This window comes from Nicotiana tomentosiformis, chromosome 12, assembly GCF_000390325.3.
Source record: "Nicotiana tomentosiformis chromosome 12, ASM39032v3, whole genome shotgun sequence".
NCBI lineage: Eukaryota > Viridiplantae > Streptophyta > Magnoliopsida > Solanales > Solanaceae > Nicotiana > Nicotiana tomentosiformis.
Window position 1 is genome coordinate 67115196 of NC_090823.1, and position 18780 is coordinate 67133975.

General features: G+C 38.9%; 1 protein-coding gene across 1 annotated transcript; it reads right to left on the bottom strand.

Annotated features, from left to right (window-relative positions):
- Positions 1 to 4605: 4605 nt before the first annotated feature.
- LOC104108264 (uncharacterized) lies at positions 4606 to 8780 on the bottom strand. The gene is made up of 2 exons (XM_009617254.4): positions 8355 to 8780; positions 4606 to 5815 (listed from the first exon to the last, which is right to left on the bottom strand). The coding sequence occupies exons 1-2, from the start codon at positions 8652 to 8654 to the stop codon at positions 4898 to 4900; spliced, it is 1218 nt and encodes a 405-aa protein (XP_009615549.1). The 5' UTR covers positions 8655 to 8780; the 3' UTR covers positions 4606 to 4897.
- Positions 8781 to 18780: the final 10000 nt, after the last annotated feature.

An 18780-nucleotide genomic window follows, 5' to 3' on the forward strand; every position in this document is an offset into this window, starting at 1 on the left:
GAGTCTCGAGCTTTTCAACCTTCTGGGTTCGGGCCAAGTTCTCCTCCTTCACACTTTGGAGTTGACGCTCAACTGAAGACAGTTAGGCCCGAACCGCATCTTTCTCCGAGGCGAGACGGTCCATGTTCTGCTTCCACCCCAAAGTCTCTGCCTCTTTCATATTGGCCTCCTCATGAAGCTGCTCAACCAATTCGGCCTTCTACTGAACTTGCAGAATCAAAGTGTTAGTCGCCAATATCAAGTTAATACATAACAAGCTCCCAAAAATTTACATTACTCGTTCAATGAGCTCGGTCTGATCTTGATGAGCTCTTATTAGCTCGGTTCGAATACTCATGATCTCCTCTTCTTTTTGCACATAGAGGAGTTTGAGGGCGTCTCTCTCCTCCGTAAGATTTTTGAGATCAGCCTCACATTGGGCTAGCTCAGCCTGATATTTAGAGGACGTTTCTCGATGGAGCGCCGTAGCCTGTGCAGAAAGAAAGGAAATCAGACTTAGAGAAATAAGAATAAACGCAAGCGTGGTAACATCATCGGCTGCAAGTAAAACTCACTTATTTCAGAAGCCACTGAGCCTCATAAAAAATGAGTAATGTGTCCAGGTCGGAAACATCATCGACCCCCACGAAGCAGCCACAAAATATATCATCCCCTTTGGGGGCCGTCCCCACATCGGGGGTCCCCATGGACCGGACATCCCGAAACTGCCCCTCAGAGAACGTGGGACCGGGCGGCGAATCATCAATGTTAATTGCCCCAAGCGAGTCACTTGGGGCATTCTCTTCTCTTTGAAGGGCCTCAGAACTAGACCCTTCGGGTACACCCGCCGGTTTCTCATCATGGCAGGAGGCATCCTCAACACCCGATGACTCGAGGACTCTGCTCGGACCTTCCTCCGAGATCACCTTGGTCTGCGGCTGAACCTCCTCGATCGTCACCAGCTCAGTAGTTCTCGAAACTTCGATGCCTTCCCTCTTACGATCCACCAGCAGGCAGTCGACATCTTCTCTCTCCTCGTCTTCATCTCGTAGAGTTTGGACTACATCGGCAGACAGAACGGCGGGATCAGTCTTCGACTTTCGAGCCCTGCTTTTCCTGGGCTTTGGGGTATCTGGTGGCGAGACCCTTCTCCTTTTCTTGTCTTTGGTCGGCTTCGGGACCTCCTCTTCCCCGGGGGGAGGCGGTCTCATGACGACATTATCTCCAAGACCTGTATGAGAAGAAATCAAGTTAAAAAGAAGTATTTTACAAGAAAGCACCAAACATGGACAGGGGAACTTACCATGATTTTTGGCCTCCCATCGACCCTTGGCCAAATCGTGCCACGAGCGCTTAGCATACGAAGAGGTTGAAAATAGTTGTCGAACCCAACCTGCAAGGTCCGGGACTACACTAGGAAGCCAGGGGAAGCTGCACCATAAAGAAGAATATAGATGAGAATAGGTAAAGGAAACATAACAAGTAATCAAACGTTATCGATGAGGTTTTACTTACACTTCATGTTCCATTCTTCGGGGAATGGCTTCTTCTCGGCGGGGATTAAGTCGGAGGTCCTGACTCAGAGAAACCGGCACATCCATCCTCGGTCCTTGTCCTTGTTTATGCTCGAGAACAACACCTTCGTGGCCCAGCGCTGAAGCCTTATCAGTCCGCCCCGATAAAGACGGGGGCTGTATAACCTAATGAGATGATCGAGGGTGAAAGATATCCCCTTGACCTTGCTCGAGAAGAATCTGAGAAAAATGACAATGCGCCAAAAAGAGGGGTAGATCTGGCCTAGGGTTACCTGGTATTGGCGGCAGAAGTCGATTATGACAGGATCGACGGAACCCAGTGTGAAAGGGTAAGTATACACACTTAAGAACCCTATCACATGAGTGGTGATGTCCTCCTCGAGGGTAGGAATCACCACCTCTTTATTCTCCCAGTGGCAGTCTTTTTTCACCTTCTCGAGATCGCCTTCGGATATCGAACAGATGTATGTAGACATGGGCTCGTATCGGCCAGGAACCGAAGAGGGTTTTTACTTTAAAGTAGGAAGTAAGTTCACATGGCCCGGGGATGCACTCTTCGATACATGGCTCCACCGGTGTTTTGTCACCGGCCGGCAGCGATGAGGAGGCCTTTTCTTCTTGAGGAATGGTCTTTGATATTTTTGCCATTGCTATATGAGGTTTAAGGAAGAAGAAGGCGGAATTTGTGTTTTAATAAGATATTGACAAACGGAAACTGGCAAAGTTGATGAACTTGAAGAGAATAGAAGAGCTTTTGAAGATTAGAAGAAGTTTGAAAGTAAAGTTTGAGAAGATTATGAAGGTGGTCTATTTATGATAGCCACTTTGATGGTTTAAAAGCACTGGTGGCTGACCATCAGCTGGCATTAATTAATGACCTTGGGAATCGTGTAGATGTGATGCTTCAATCACTTCCGTCGCTTACGTCACGATGTTGACATCATAATTGATCGAGGTATTAAATCGAAGTCTCAAATTCGTTTCTTCTCGTTACACTCCAAAAAATGAGGAGACTATCTGTATACGGTCGAAATCGGGCATACCCGATTTCGTTGGCAGGGGAGTTGCCTCGGGGGTAACATCATAATAGATCGAGCTCGAGCTCGAAGATAGAACATCACGCCTGGAGATTAAAGTGTTCATTGAGATCGAGGCCAGCAACAATCGAGATCAAGCATGATTGACTTCGAGTAAGGCGTAATAATGGAATGGCGAGATATCAGTAACCGGTCGAAGATCATGGCAGAAATTCCGGAACAGATCAAATCAAAGCGGTTATTAGTGCCAATCATGAGATCTACTTCTGCTATTAGAGTTGTACCTTATTTAGGATTCCCCTATTATATATGAAGGGATCTCATTCACTTGTAAGGGGGACAATCATTATTCACTGATATGAATATATACATACATTGCTTTCTTTGTTTTACTTACTGTTCATCGCTGTTTGTTCCATCCTCTACTGTTCTTATTAACTAACCTCGAGACTATCTCGAATCGAGGTCGATTCATTGTTTGCAGACTGGTTTGATTTATTTTATAGTCCAATTTATCTATTTAATTCGTTGCTTATCAATTGGTACTGGTTTAAATTACATATCCTTAAAACCACAATATAAGTTTAATTGTTACTCAATTTTTAGGGTAAACAATGACTTTGATGGCCTATTACCCAACATTGAGTACCATCTGAGCAATCCAAAAAACACGGTTTCATTCTTATCATAATCGTAAATCCTAGAGAATGGTAGTTAAATGAAAATACAAAAATATTAATCCTCCACTATCATCAGGTTTCTAGGATTAAGAACATTAATTGACACTAATTTTCGCTCAATCAAAAGTGGAAAAGATCTTTTGCATCCAAAAAGAGAATAGCAGTATTTTTTTCATATATACCTTAGTGTAGTTGTTCTTTCCATTCCATATATAGCCCTCGACATAGTGATAACTCAAACAATTGTAACTTGTAAGCTGAATAAAGGTAGTAAACCATCCCAATGGCTTGGTTAAGTTAGTTTCTACTCCGCCCCTCATATCAAGCAGGAACCAATTAAAATTTGTCTACTAACATCACAGGCGTGTTCAAAGTTTGATTAGGAAGTAGAAAACACTTACTGACTGGTGGAGTATCCGTGTCATCCCACATGAGAAGCATCCACATATATTTTTCAACTTTCACATACATGAACAATCTTGCATATGGTCGTATAATTTGCAATACAAGTGTTAGTAAATTTGAATGTAATTTCAATACCCAAGAACATGTGACCTATAATGCACTTGCCAAGCATTTATTTATTCTTTTGAATAGGAGAAACTTATTTAAGGATGCAAAACTACCTTGCAGATCAAGTTGAACCGTTCTCCTTCTTTGATCTCTTTGAAGGAATTTAAATCAATTCCCAGACCCCAATGTGTGGGATTGCACTGGGTTTGTTGTTGTTGTTGAAGTATGTCGTGAGCACAAAGAAAATTGTAAGCATATTAGAATAGAAAATTCAAACAACAAAATAAAAGGAAAAACACTAGCAGAATATAAAAAGCATCTGCTTTGTTCCCCTTTTCTTTCTTGTTTTTCCATTAGTTTTATAGGAAACTTAGGAGGAAGGAATCGATTATGTGATTTGATCAATAATTTAAAGCAAAACAGATGTTTCAAAGAGTAAGCAACGAATGAAGGATAAAGTTGATATAAACTGAGATTATGCACCGTTACAATCTTTCTAAAGATGCCGGATTCTAAAGAGGTGGTGCCTAAAATCAGTTAGAAATTCTCTCTTAAGAAAATGATAGAAAAATATCAAAAACATTGAGAGAAGAGATAAATAAAATTGCCAAGTACCTGCTTGTTATAGATTATATAGTTAATAACATGGAGATTCTGTGGTGAATAATAGTCCTCGTATCATTTGCATTTGTTATCCGGTGTTAATCATATCAAGATATGTTATGTCTAAAGTTGAACATCATTCAAGGAGTAGCAAGTACCAACCAGGAAGGGTCACCGGGTACATACACCATCGACATGATAAGATAAGGGAAATATTACCTGATCATCATGAATCCCTCCACTAAAAAACAAACATAATAAGAATAATCCATCAAGAATCCTTAAAAACAGATAGTTCATGCAAAAAGTCAGTACACTCCATGCTTATGTCGTCCCCCTATAGTTATATATTGTATGTTTCTTCCTCTTTTTTTGGAGGGGTGGAGGTTGGAGGGGTTAGGGGTGGAGATCCAGCTAAAACAACAACTTGCAAACAGATGCACTGTATCAAGCATTTCTGCTAAAGGAATTATATAACATACATACTAGCCTCAAGTAACAGAGTCGTTCATCTCTGCCTTGCTTTATTGGGCAGAAGTAAAACATTCACTCAACAATTGTTCCTCGCAAAAGGAATATAACCAATTGATCGAGTTCTTCGATAGCTGCGTTCTTGTTTATGGGACACGATGTTATTGTCACCTACATGTGCTTCCATATCCTCTTCCATTGGATCTCCACTTTCTTGAGCCTCTACAGCGGCAATGGCAACCGGAAAGCCTTTTGGGTGCAACGATTCATTACAAGCATCTTTAATCATTTCCTTTGACGGAGTTGCATCATTTGCTGCTATAGCATATGAGTTCTTCTGCCTAGGTACAAAGGCTGGTGATTTAGGATTAGTAGCTGACACATCCATAGTTTCTCGTGCCAATTGATCATGCTTCAACTTCTTAACCTCCTCGAGAAGGTATGCGCAAGCTTGAATATTTGATTCATCATCAAGCTTGCTAGAAGAATCCAAACTATAGTGAATATACTTTGAAGGGTTGAGAATATGATCAGGAACATTCGGCCTACTGTTGTCAAGAATAGATTCATTTTCTTGAGAACTAGAATTTGCTGCTGCAGGAGCTGCCCAAGAAACTTCTAGCTCTGATGCCCCTTCACATTCATCTTTACAACTAGGATTAAACCTGACTCGTTTCGCGGACTTGAGCTCACCATTCTCAGATTTCCTTGCTCTTTTCAAAATTGGCTTCACCTTACTATGAACCTGAAGTGGTTCAGTAGAATGCTGCTCACCATATAGAGTGATACCATCAAAATGAGTTTCACATTTCACAGCAGCATCAGCATCTTCCTTCAGCCTAACTTGTGCAGCCATATGATTTGCACGTGCGTCTCTACGGATGCTACGTCCTGAAGGATCATAAGATGTTTCCTGATCAATAACATTCTTCATGTACAAGCGATCACCAGCACCCACTCTGCCTTCCGCCACTCTATCATATTCATCTTCCTCGTCCTGGAGAAGCAATCAAGACGGATCATAAGTCTCAAACAAAACCAAAAAAAATAAAATAAAGAAAAGAACAGTATCTTTTAGGGCCTGCAAAGACACTTGGGGGTCGTTTAGTGTGATGGATAAGCAAAACTAATCCTGAGATAAAAATTTAGTACCGCCTTATCCCTTGTTTGGTTACTAATTTATCCCAGGATTAAAAATAGTACCGAGATAACTTATACCTACCAGAGGGTGGAATCATAATTCCAGTATATGTTATCCCAGGATAAAGCAGTCAACAAGAAATAATACCAGAATAACTAATCCCAGCATAATTAATCTTAGCATAACCTGTCTTTAAACCAAATGACCCCTGAGTACTTCTCATACTAGTGTGAGGGTATTTAATGCTTAACATTTGGAATTTATGGGTCCCATCTTCTCATTACTTCGCCCCTTCTTTATCTGTGCATCTTCCTATTCTGACCAGTTCACACTCCACAAACTCTTTTTTTAAAATTCCCATCTTCTCCTTCAGCTTTTTTATAGCAAACAATTTTCAAATGCTTATTCCACTATTTTTGCAGAACTTCTTTTTGTTTTGCATGTAGTATGTTTATTTTAGGGTTTAAAGTAGGTGCCGGAAAACTGATGCTGAAGCAGCAAGCGGACCATCTCCTCTGAGAGCTTTCCTCAAATATCGGATGACAAAGACAAGTTAGGTTAAAGTATTTTCTACCCCATATAATCAACTTAAGGGGGAGGAAAAATATTATTTATTTCTTCTTCCTCATAGACACCCCCTGTTCTTTTCCTGTTTCTCTTTCTTTTGCTTGCCAAATTCAAACTCAACACCAGTATGCAATTTGAAATCAGAAATGGGAGTCCGGCAATGCGTAGCATATTTATTCTTTCTCCATTCCAATTATTTGAAGGAAATTTTGAGGTGGTTATTGTGGAAATTTGAATTGTTTTGGAGAAGTTGAGAAGTAGGTAGTGAAACTGAAGTAATCTTGAAAATGTTTGGTCTAAATTGGATGGAACTAGACTGTCTTTTCTTTCATTTATTTGATGTAGTTGGATTTTGATGTGAAATTCAGGAGAGACAACAAGTAAACTCTAATACTCTAGTACCCAAATATTAGCAGACATGGATTTTCCACCCTTTCACCCGCCAATACTTGGTTTAAGAGTTGATGAAAAACAGAAGGGAAAAAAAAAACAGAAAAGAGCATGGCGTCGGAGAAGAGGAATAAAAAGGAAACGAAGAAGAAGAACAGTGAGCGAGAATTGAGGAGGAGGAGATGGGATGATATGGACGTTATGGGTCCCACATTTTACTCAATTAAATAAACCCCTCACACAACTAGTAAAAGTTCTCACACCCAAAATAAAATTTCTCCCTCGTATCGCACAGACCAAGAAAGTGGGTACACAGGACAAACAATACCAGCTATCCAATCGGTGAAACAAGGAACCAAGCTGTGCTCCCAAGAATAAGGAGGAGAAAGGAAGTAATATTAACTATTGAAAGGGAACAAGTATGATATGTAAAATTGCCCAAAATAATGAGGAATCGAGTATGAGAAATGTCCTTATACTAAGGTCTAGATTTCAAGAAAAAGAAAATAAAAATGGTAAAGATTTTGCTAAGTGAAACGAGATAAGCTTTAGAGCACATGAATAACTGAAATTAAAGAAGTAATTGTAGCTTCGTATGGCAATCTTACACTTTTGACAAGGAAATACCCCCATCTACATACTAAATAGTAAGGAAAGAATGGATGGTCTTCGAACACCAAAATATACAGATTGTGTCTAGTTCTCTTGAAGTTCCGGGACATTGAATTAAGTAGAACAGCATATATATGCACCAAAGTGATACTTCTCAAAGCATATTCACTGTCAAACACAAGTGCACAGACCATACAGACATAATAGCAGTATAGCCAAACATTGCAATTAAAAAATCATAGAATAACAAGTACATAACCTTTCTCCAATAAAAGACACAGTAAAGTAATCCTTGTTTAGAATTTCAGTATCAAGCAGTAGCTTTAAAAGCAAAGTTTAATAAAACAATGTAGTCTCTGATCCTCTTGCAATAATGTATTTTGTTACAGCATATCAAATAGCTATAGGATAGAGGCCCGTCCATGCCTGAATTAGCCCCTGTTGGGGTAATATGTCTGCACTCTTGAAGCTGGAAATTCAATACCAAAAGGGAGAAAATAACTTGTGTAATTTATTTGAAGAAGTCATTTTACCTACTTTTATACCTGACGAAACAAACACCAGATTTTAATGAAGAAATTATTTTTCTCCTCCATACAAAACGCCCATAGTTTAGTTCAAATCAAAATTAAGGAATACAGAGTTCAATGTATCACAAAAAAGGGAGTGCATTTCAAATTTTGAAAAAATTGAATGAACTTCTTACACTATTAGGACAAGTAAAAATGAATTTCATGTAATTTTCTTATAACAGAGATAGATTAGTAATTTGTGTAGAAGTAGCTTCGATGTCAATATATAAAAAATAAAAATCCATATAAAGAACCTCATTATCAAGCGTGGAATCCAAGCCAATGGAGGATCTGATATCCCAAACATCATTAGGGTGCTCAAAACCACTTTCCTCATCATTTGGATCATTCATGTTCCTCCTGCGATTTTGTTTGAATAATCCATCATATGACGAAGAAGAAAGGGTTTGGTCATCATCCTCTTTCAGTGCGCTCCGGTTCCACTCTTTCTTCTCCACTTCATCGTCGGTGAGAGACCACGCCGACGACGGTGCTGATGAAGAGAGAGCGCCGAAAACTTTGTGTACACGGGCTCTGAAGCTGTCATCGTCCATGGCTTTTGAGCTGAATAATGTGTTGTACTCTTTCTCTTTGCCCTCTTGTGGTCTTGCTTTTACTTTAGGTTGTACTCCTACTTTATAAGAAGATGATGATGATATTTGTGGAGCACCGCTTTGGATTAGATGCTACGTCTCGTACTACTCGTTAGCGGATAATCACCAGGAAGTTTGGTTTATTGCTAATTGGATCCCTAAATTTGTTATAATTTGATCGGTGGGAGTTAATAGGAGTAATGTCTTCAACTGTACTGTAACATCAAATGTGGCGATGCTTAGGCCTTTGTTTTTTCTTAATTTTTTGGAAAAAAATTATTACTATTGCTAGAGAACACAGGGCAATCACCACTATTTTTTTTTTTAGATATTAACAATAACAACAGCAAACCCAGTGTATTCTTATACATGGAGTTTGGGGAGGGTAGCGTGTGCATACCTTATCTCTACATTTGAAAAGGCAAAGAGATTGTTTCTGATAGACCCTTGGCTCAGAAAAGATAAAGGGAAGGACCAAACCAATCAGAAAATCAAGCGAAAATACACAACTAGCACAAGGTAGTGCAATTAAAAACCGAGGCAATGACAACAACAAGTAATAATGTCGTCTAGAAAGATGAAAATACACTAAAGACACTAAGTGGTGTACTAAAGCTATTGTAACAAACAAAGATAAAGCTCGACTACATAACACTCTACCCTAATTCTCAGTATCCACACCTTACTATCCATGGACATGTCCTTAGTAAGCTGGAGCAACGTCATATCTTGCCTAATCACCTCTCCCCAATACTTCTTCGGCCTGCCTCTACCTCTCAGTTTGTCACGCCCCGACCTCTGGGAGCGCGTCCAACGCTCAACCGAGTAAACCCAGTCGAGCAAGCCTACTTTACATCAACCTCTCATATTTACTCATGCATGATTTACCATAACATAATTAGATCTTGACTTTTAAATTGAATACATTTGGCTCAATGGCCTAAAATTCTTCCTCATGATGGATACATAGCTTTATAAATAACTGTAAATACTGTGAACATAAATACATGACAAAACTCAAAACTTTAAGTACATGGCCCACAGTGTACATGGAGCTTCTATGACAATAGATACCTAAATACATAAAATAAACTAGACCCAAACACCCACTAGAACTGTAGCGGGCTCACCATAAGTTGAGTAGTGAAGAAGGTCCCTATCAAAGATCTATATCATCCTGTAGAAGTATACCTGCATCTATTAAAAGATGCAGCGCCCCCGGCAAAAGGGATGTGAGTACATGTGGAATAGTACTTGTATGTAAAGCAAACCGAACAACATATGAAGTTATGGTAACTCAAATAAGAGGCAAATGAAGTACATCAAGAAACTACGAAACATCCCATAGAATCACATTTCAAGTCTTATTATACTTGCATTATTCTAAACTTCTTTTAGGATCAACTGAGCCATATGAACTATACATGGAATACATAATATAATATAATTGAAACAACATGTATAAACAAGGCCAATGAAAGTGGCACCTATTGTCTGCGTTAACAATGCGTCTCACTAGACCGTCCATATCCCTCTCTTATTTTACGCCTGTACATTTCATAGACTGTCCTTAGTGTTGACATATCCTATTAAGTGAAGGATGCATAACAGATAAAGAATGTACATCAGACAAAGAATATGTAACATGCAAAGGATATGTAACAATTAATCGGGCGAAAACAAACTGCAAAATTGTGTATACAGTGACCTAGGAATTCTAAGAGTAGATTTACCTAGATTCGAGCATGAGTTAAGGACAACTGCGAGATGGTACGTAGTTAACCTCATATGAAAATCTCTGAAACTAAAGAGTTTTGAAAGAAGGTTCGGAGAGGTGAAAAGACAACCCTCGCGTGACTTGCATGTGAGTCGATAGAAAAGTGATGACAATTCAATAAAGCAGTACCATAAGCATGTGACAAAGAATATATAACATGGGTATCTGTGAAAGCATATACAACATAGGTATGTGTAAAAGGGAATACACAACATAGGCATATACAAAGAACATACAACATATGCATGACAAAGAATATGCAGCCTGGAGCACGCAATAGAGAATACACGACTTGAAGCATGCAATAGAGAATATATGGCTTGAAGCACACGACAAAGGATATACAACTCGAGGCAAATGACAAAAAATATACCGCTTGAAGCGCATGACAAAGAATAGACCACATTGAAGCATGCGACGAAGAATATATGACTTGTAGTAGAGAATATACGATTCAAAGTAAAGAATATACAACTTGAAGCAAAGAGTATAAAACTTGAAGCAAAGAATATATGACTTGAAGCATGTGACAGAAAGAATAGAAGTTAGAGTATTGGAGAACTTGTAATCCCTCAAGTAATTGATCAAATCCGACGTGGTTAGAACGTGAAGTATCCCCAGTAAAGTCTCCATGTTATTGTATCTTATTTTGCACAAGTCAAAATAATGTACAACTTATAGTACTCTACAAGGTTAATTAAAGTTTAGAGTCGCCACCTAGTATTTAAGGTATTCTAGGACACCTATACTATACTATGTAATGTACATTTGATTATGGTCTGCGAAACCATTGAGATTCAAGGTAAGAGTTCAAGTTATCTCGAGGGGAAGATGTTAGGCATCCCTCAAGATCCACAAAATGTGGTTCCGGTGGATTCAATCAAATAAAAAAGGGAAGGTTCAAAGAAATGATTAGTTATTTCACAAGGAATTCCTATCAAAGAGTATCCAATGCGATTGTCATGCAGTGAGTAAATATTCAAAGCATGAATATTTTATTTGTGGTAGAATATATACAATAGGATATGCAAAGTAAATTAATAAACAAAAATCTTTTTGGAGTTCGATTAGCGAATTGGGTTCGAAATAAAGTATAAAGGAAACCTCAATTTATAACTAAAGCCGAGTGATTTAACTATACAAGATTAATCTTAATTGACCACATATAATAAAATGGTAAAGAATTATTTTTTGAATAAAGTAGCCAGCAATTAACTTAAAAGAAATAATCAAATAAAGTAGGAAGAGTGGTCATAGATAGGGGAGCATACGAAAGAAATTATCCACAAAGAATCTTATATGCGACAATGGAGTGATTAAATCAAATAAGGAATGTGTATCAATAATTGAGGTGTTCTAAAGAGTTTGAATTATCACTTGACTAAATGTGTAAAGAATAATGTCACGACCCAAACCGATGGTCCATGACGAGTGCCTGAGTCCTACCTATCGAACACCTCTAAGCATGCGTCTAAGATATAAACATGAATTAAGGGTAGGTCATGAATAACATCTGTCAATAAACTGCTGAATCACGTGAATAACATACGCGAGGAAAACATGTCCAAAATATATATATGTATATACATGCGGAATACGGTAGGGCGAGCCGACAAAGCTGCTATAGACAACTATATATCCAAAACTAGAAGTCGACAAGGCCACATACTATCCAACTATACATGACTGTCTACAGACATCTAATATAGTGTACAACTGTACAAAGGACGGGACTGGGCCCCGTCATACCCATATATGTATACAAACATATCTTACCAAAACCCAAAGCAGCTCCGGATCAAATGGAGCACACCAACTCTCGCTAAGCAAGGATTCTAAGAAGGGGCACCGTCAGCCTGTCTACCTGCACCTGTGGGCATGAAACGCAGGCCCCAGGAAATAGGGGCATCAGTACGAATAATGTATCGAGTATGTAAGGCATGAAAATCAGTACATAGAAGTCATAAAAGAAGTGTGGAGTAAAGGAATCCGCCTGTAAGCCTAAATAACTTTGTGAATCCTGAAATATTTATAATGTCATACATGTGAATATAAATATCATATCATGCATAGGTATATGCGTACATAACATCATCAAGCCTCTGAGGGCATCCCATCATATCATCTCGGCCTCAGTGGGCGAAATCATTAATGTATACCAACTGATGAGGTGGTGCTGCGTATATAACGCCGTAACCTTTCCTCATACCCAATATATATATATATATATATATATATATATATATATATATATATATATATATATATATATATATATATATATATAAAACGCCATCTGGTCATGGGTCAATGTACATGTATAAATGAATGTAATGAAAAGTAAGTCAATAAGACCTCTCGGAATGTCATAAAATCAATATGCCTTCGGATAAATTTTATCAACTACATATTTTTCTGAGACCCATGAACAGAAGATGTAATAATAAGACACATGGAGAATCAAGAACATAGGCACCCCTAGTGCTTCTATAAATAGAGATATTTATGAAAGTTGTGTATTTGCTCGTTTCATTTGTATTGTAGGGATCACGCCAAAAGAAAATAAGGGATATCCTTAACATACCTTACTTGATGAATTTATCAAATACTTTTACTTGAGCTTGCCAAGAACAATTTTTGCTTCTTCTAAATCTTTGAATAAGAAACAAGCACACCTTATGATCATGGCATATTTCATGTTGCTGAACATATGGAGTATCATGTTGTGTACGTTTTTGCTATGTTTCTAAAGTAAGAGAATCTCCAACAATAGAAGGAAAGTTTGCAACATCCTTTCTATATCTCAAATTGCCAAAGAAGAATAAAATGAAGGCTTAAGGGATATGTCTTGCATTTTCACATGTAAGCAAGGTACTTTAAGTGCTATGACTCATATATGCACATTGGTGCCACCCTTGGCCAAATTAATGCCATGTGGCAGCCCACTAAAGTTCCCCATCCACTTAATCCTATTTAATACCATAATTATTTCCTTATTCTCCCATATTATTCTCACAATTAATCAATTATTCGCATAATTAATTCTAGTACATAATTACTTAAATACTAATATACTTAATATACCTTACTATCATGGTCATGCGGTACCTTGTATGGCACTAGTCCATAAATACAGGGTATTATAGCTTGGGCCGTATTTTATCCCAAATTGACAAATTTCAACAAAACTTATTCTTTGATTTGTTTACCCTCTAATCTTCATGGCACTCACTTATTACTTGTTATAAATAAAATAAATACTTATAACCTAAAAAATAACCTCATTCCCGAACTTACGTCGATTAACTTATGATGAAACTTTAACGTACAAAAACGCAGAATATAATAAATAAGACGTAAAAGATTTGTCAAGAGTATAAGAGTATAAAGGAATATTGATTTTTATGATAAAAGAAAATTAAGATCGTATAAAAAAGACCCTAGAGTTTGGTTCAAAAGAATTGAATGAACGGATAAATAAATATAAAATGCATATGTAGACAATCAAAATATATAAAGAGACTAAGAGTATTACCAACCCTATACAAGAATATCATAAAAGCCCATAAAGAACATTGGCAATCATCAAGTTAGACCCAATATGTATGCAACAATTGAATTAATCCTAAATATAGTAGACTCAATCATAATTTTTACAAGTTATGTCTACTTGAAGTAAAAAAGTCAAAAATAACCTACAAAGATATTGGTTAAAAGAAAGATCATGCTAATGTAGTTGTAAAAAGGTAAAGTCATCTATTTTGAAAAGAAAATGACTTGCCTTTCATTTTATGTAACTAATTTAATTAACTATGTGTATACCAATCCTAATTAATCAAACGAGTTATAAAATATATTTGACATACTAAATCTATGTACAATTCGCACAGATATCTAGCACATAATGTCACAAGTTGACCGGATTATTAACTAGATGCAACACACCCTAAGTGTAACGATCTCACCGGTCGATTTGAGTTCTAGCGCGTCACTCAGTGGTTTGGAGTCTTAAGTAGCTTCACTGCATGTATTATGACTTGTACGCGTAGTCGGAATTGGATTTCGGGAAGTTCGAAGTTGATTCAGATGGAAAATTCTCATCTCGGAAGCTTTAAGTTGAAAGAGTTGACTAAGGTTTGACTTTTGAGTAAACGATCTAGGAATCAGGATTTGAAGGTCCCAATAGGTTCATTTGATGATTCTGGACTTGAGCGTATGTTCGAGTTGAGTATCGAGTCGCCCGAGAGCATTTCAGCGCTTATTGTGGAAAGTTTGCATTTTGAAGGTTTTAGAATTTTCTAAGTTTGGTTTGAGGTAGACTTTGGTATTATTGATGTCCGTTTAGGGTTCCAAGCTTTGGAATAGGTTCGTATTGTAAATTATGACTTGCACGTAAAGTTTGGCATCATTCCAGAATGTTTAAGTATTAATCAGGCGCGTTCGTTGAAGTTTGAATATTTGAAAGTTTAAAGAAGGTTTCGATCGTTGATTCGTTATTTTGATGTTGTTGGTGTGATTTGAGGCCTCGAGCAGGTTCGTGTTGTATTTTGGAACTTGTTGGTGTGATTGGACGGGGTCCCCGGGGGCCTTGGGCGTGATTTGGAGTGGTTTCAGACCATTTTTCTTTGTTTTGCAACTGCTGGTGTTGGTGTCTAGTTTTGTTCTTCGGGAATGCGAAGGGTCTCATGTGTTCGCGAAGAAAGATTTTTGGGCTGCTGGGATTTGCTCATCGTGAATGCAATGCAGGAGTCGCGAATGCGGAGAAGAGGCTAGGGTAGCCTACGCAAACGCGACTTGAAGGTCGTGAACGCGAAGAAGAAAGGGGAGCTGGGGCCTGACAGGCATCAAGCCTTCGCGAACGCGGCTCGTGGCCCGCGAACGCGAAGGGCTGGGATCAGAAGGCTTCGCGAACATGACGTGGAGGTCGCGAACGCGTAGAGGAAATTTTGGAGGCAGTGATTTTGGCCTTCGCGATCGCGATGGGTTTTCCGCGATCGCGAAGAAGAGCGGGCCTGGGCAGATTGATTTAATACGGGATTTAGCCCATTTCTCTCTAATTCTTCATTTGGTTGGGCGATTTTTGGAGCTCATGGAGGGAAGATTTTCATCATCTATGTCAAGGTAAGTAATTCTCCCATATTGTTAGCTAACTACATGGATTCTACAAGGATTTAAACATGGAAATAAGTAGAAATTGTGAGATTTTGAAAGAAACCTAGAATTTGGTATTTTTGGATTTTGATCACGAAATTGGACATGGAATTGTGAATAAATTATATATTTGAGTTTGTAATATTATGGGTAATATTTATCTTCAAAAATTTTATGAATCCGGGCACGTGGGCTCGAGGGTTGACTTTGTTGACTTTTTGAGGAGAGTTGGGAAGTGTTATAAATTAATCAATTATGATGTTGGAGTATATTTTTATTGGTTTTTATGATTGTTTGACTAGTTTATCGATGGGCATTTGGTTTGAGGTGCTAGAGAGGCGTTGGAGCCAGTTATGAAATTTCGGAGCGAGGTAAGTCTCCTATCTAACCTTGTGAGGGGAAATTTATCCCGTAGGAGTTATTCTTGTTATATGCTACATGTTGTGGGATCTGTGCACGTATGAAGTGACGAGTGTCCATGCGTATGCTAGAATTCCTGATTATGTCCGGGTAGACTTAGGTTCACGTCATGCTTTAATTATACTATTTGAGTTATCCTTGCCTGTTGAATTCCTTTATTTTGCGTTACGACCCGAGACTAGGCTTGCGTAGAGTGATAGACTCGCTATTGTAGAGATTTGATGAGCTACTTGATTTGCCGCGGAATAATTGTGCTTCCCTTACGAATTTCTCCCGCGTTATGCGTTTTCATCGAAAAGCTTCCTTAAAATTCATAACTCACATGTATATTCGTGAGTGGGGTCAAGGACCCGTTAAAACTTCTTATTCTAATGGGATCGGGCTGTTCGCCTCAACAGAATTATGTAACATACTCTTATGGGATCGAGTCGTTCGCCTCGGTGGGATTATGTATCACATTCTTATGGGATCGGGCTGTTCACCTCGGCAGTATCATATTCTTATGGGATTGAGCCATTCGTCTCGATAGTATTATGTATCATATTCTTATGGGATTGGGCCGTTCGTCTCGGTAGTATTATGTATCATATTCTTATGGGATCGGGCCGTTCGCCTCGGCATTTCTATAAAATACTCTTATGGGATCAGGCCGTTTGCCTCGGCAACTTCATGAAACACTCTTGTGGGATTGGGCTGTACGCCTCGACAGAATCGTGCGTAATATTTGACAAGAAGCCATTGTATCCATGAGTTTTCCTGATTTGAATTGTGACGACCTATCTGGTGGGGACTATTATATATATATACCCTGGGTGAGGAGGTAACTGATAATTGAGAGCTTGAGTTTACTGTTCAGAGGAGGATCGTACCACGTACCTATACTTGTTTACACTCTTTATTTACCATGCCTCATACTTATATACTTTCTATTGTACTTGATTTATTGGACTACTAGTAAGTGTCGATATCGACCCCTCGTCACTACTTCTTCGGGTTTAGGCTAGATACTTACTGGGTACACGTTGATTTACATACTCATGCTACACTTCTGCACTTATTGTGTAGGTATATATATTCCTGGTGGTCTTTTGGCGCAAAGGTGCAGCTATTGTTGGGACTTTACGGTGAGCTGCATCCCATGTTATGATCTGCAACAAATAGAGTCTCCATCGGAATTATTTACATTGTTTTCCTGCCTAACTTCTATTCCAGACAAATATTGTATTGTTATTGTACCTTCTAGTAGATGCTCATGCACTTGTGATACCGAGTTTTGGGGGTGTTCCAGAATTTGTTTAGGGATTGTATACATTGATACACTTTTACTTATTACTTCAATTAGATTGTACGTTACTATGATTTATTTTAATGCACTGACCTCTCTATCTAAATAAGATTCATGATTTTAAAAATAATAAAATGAATAATTAAGTGTTGGCTTGCCTAACGGCGACGTTGGGCGCCATCATGGCCTATAGTGGATTTTGGGTCGTGACAACTTGGTATCAAAGCACTGGGTTCACTTAGGTCTCACGAGTCATGAGCAAGTCTAGTAGATCGGTACGAAGACGTCTGTACTTATCTTCGAGAGGCTACAGGGCTGTTAGGAGCACTTCCCTTCTTGATTCCTCGTAGTGCGATTTGATTCTATTGAGGCTTATGCCTTCATTTCCTTCCTACTCATTCTTATACAGTGTGGAGTGCTTGTTATCAATTGGGCACTAACGAATTGTGAAGATGCTACAGATGCGGTGTAGGATGCTTTTCCCTGCAAATGCGGGTGGACCATTATCTTCGCCTTGTGGAGGAGTGTTCTGTCATTTCAGCCCAGTGTTGGTATTGCCTACGGTTGAGATTTGATATCTCCAAATTTGGTGAAATTCTTGTTAATATTGTGGTGTCGTCGTCCTTGATTGAATGCAATGAGGCTCATCGGCATGTTGGTCTTCATTTGGTTGCCTCTAGGCACAGTGTTGGGAGATGGAACCTAGGAGGAAGTTATCAGAGAGGGTTGTGCATTGCGACTTCAGAATCGGACCAGCATTTTCAGTGTTGATGGTTCGAGCGAGATGATCTCTGAGGTGGTTTCTATCCTTGGGAATTTTGAATGTGACAAGAAGGGCTTGATTGGAATGTAGGAAAAAGTGAAGTATTCGATCATTGTCTTGGATGCAATACGGCTTTGAATTTCAAATGACCTTTGGGTGATGTTAATGAATGAGGGGATTCTTATGGCCGGCGAATCAGTGTGGACCCAGGGAGGTTATATGATTTCATGATAGATGTAACTATAGCATTAACATTGGAGCAGGTCAATATGAGGTTACACAGGTGGGTTATCTCCTGTGAGCAAGTTAGCGGTTGCGTGGTTTGAGGAGGTCCCTACGAAGAGTTCTACTTCTGTCCAACATAGGATGCATGTTTCACGATGTGAGCTTGGGTCGCTTGAAGAAGATGGTACGACTGTCAGGAGGTCAACTATGCGGTTGTGGCTGATAATTCGGGATGTGTTAGGATTAGTGCAACAAGAACTTATGAGGAATTTGGCTGAGCAACGGTGTGGAATCATGGTAACTGGGAGGAAGAGGTCGTTGTGGGGGTCTGGATCTATATGATTGTAGTGTAAAGCTAAGTAGGGGAGCCCACCATTTACGATTGGGTCACGTGGTTCTGTGCTTGTGCAGTTTCTGGTTGTCGGTGCATTGGTAGAATTAATTATGGCTAAGAAAAGGAAACATC

Excerpts from the sequence above, each read along its gene's own strand:
- LOC104108264 (XM_009617254.4), bottom strand. The coding sequence starts at position 8,654 with ATGGACGATGACAGCTTCAGAGCCCGTGTACACAAAGTTTTCGGCGCT. Across the intron at positions 5,816-8,354 it reads ATTCCACGCTTGATAATGAG|GACGAGGAAGATGAATATGA; the intron begins GTTCTTTATATG and ends TTGCTTCTCCAG.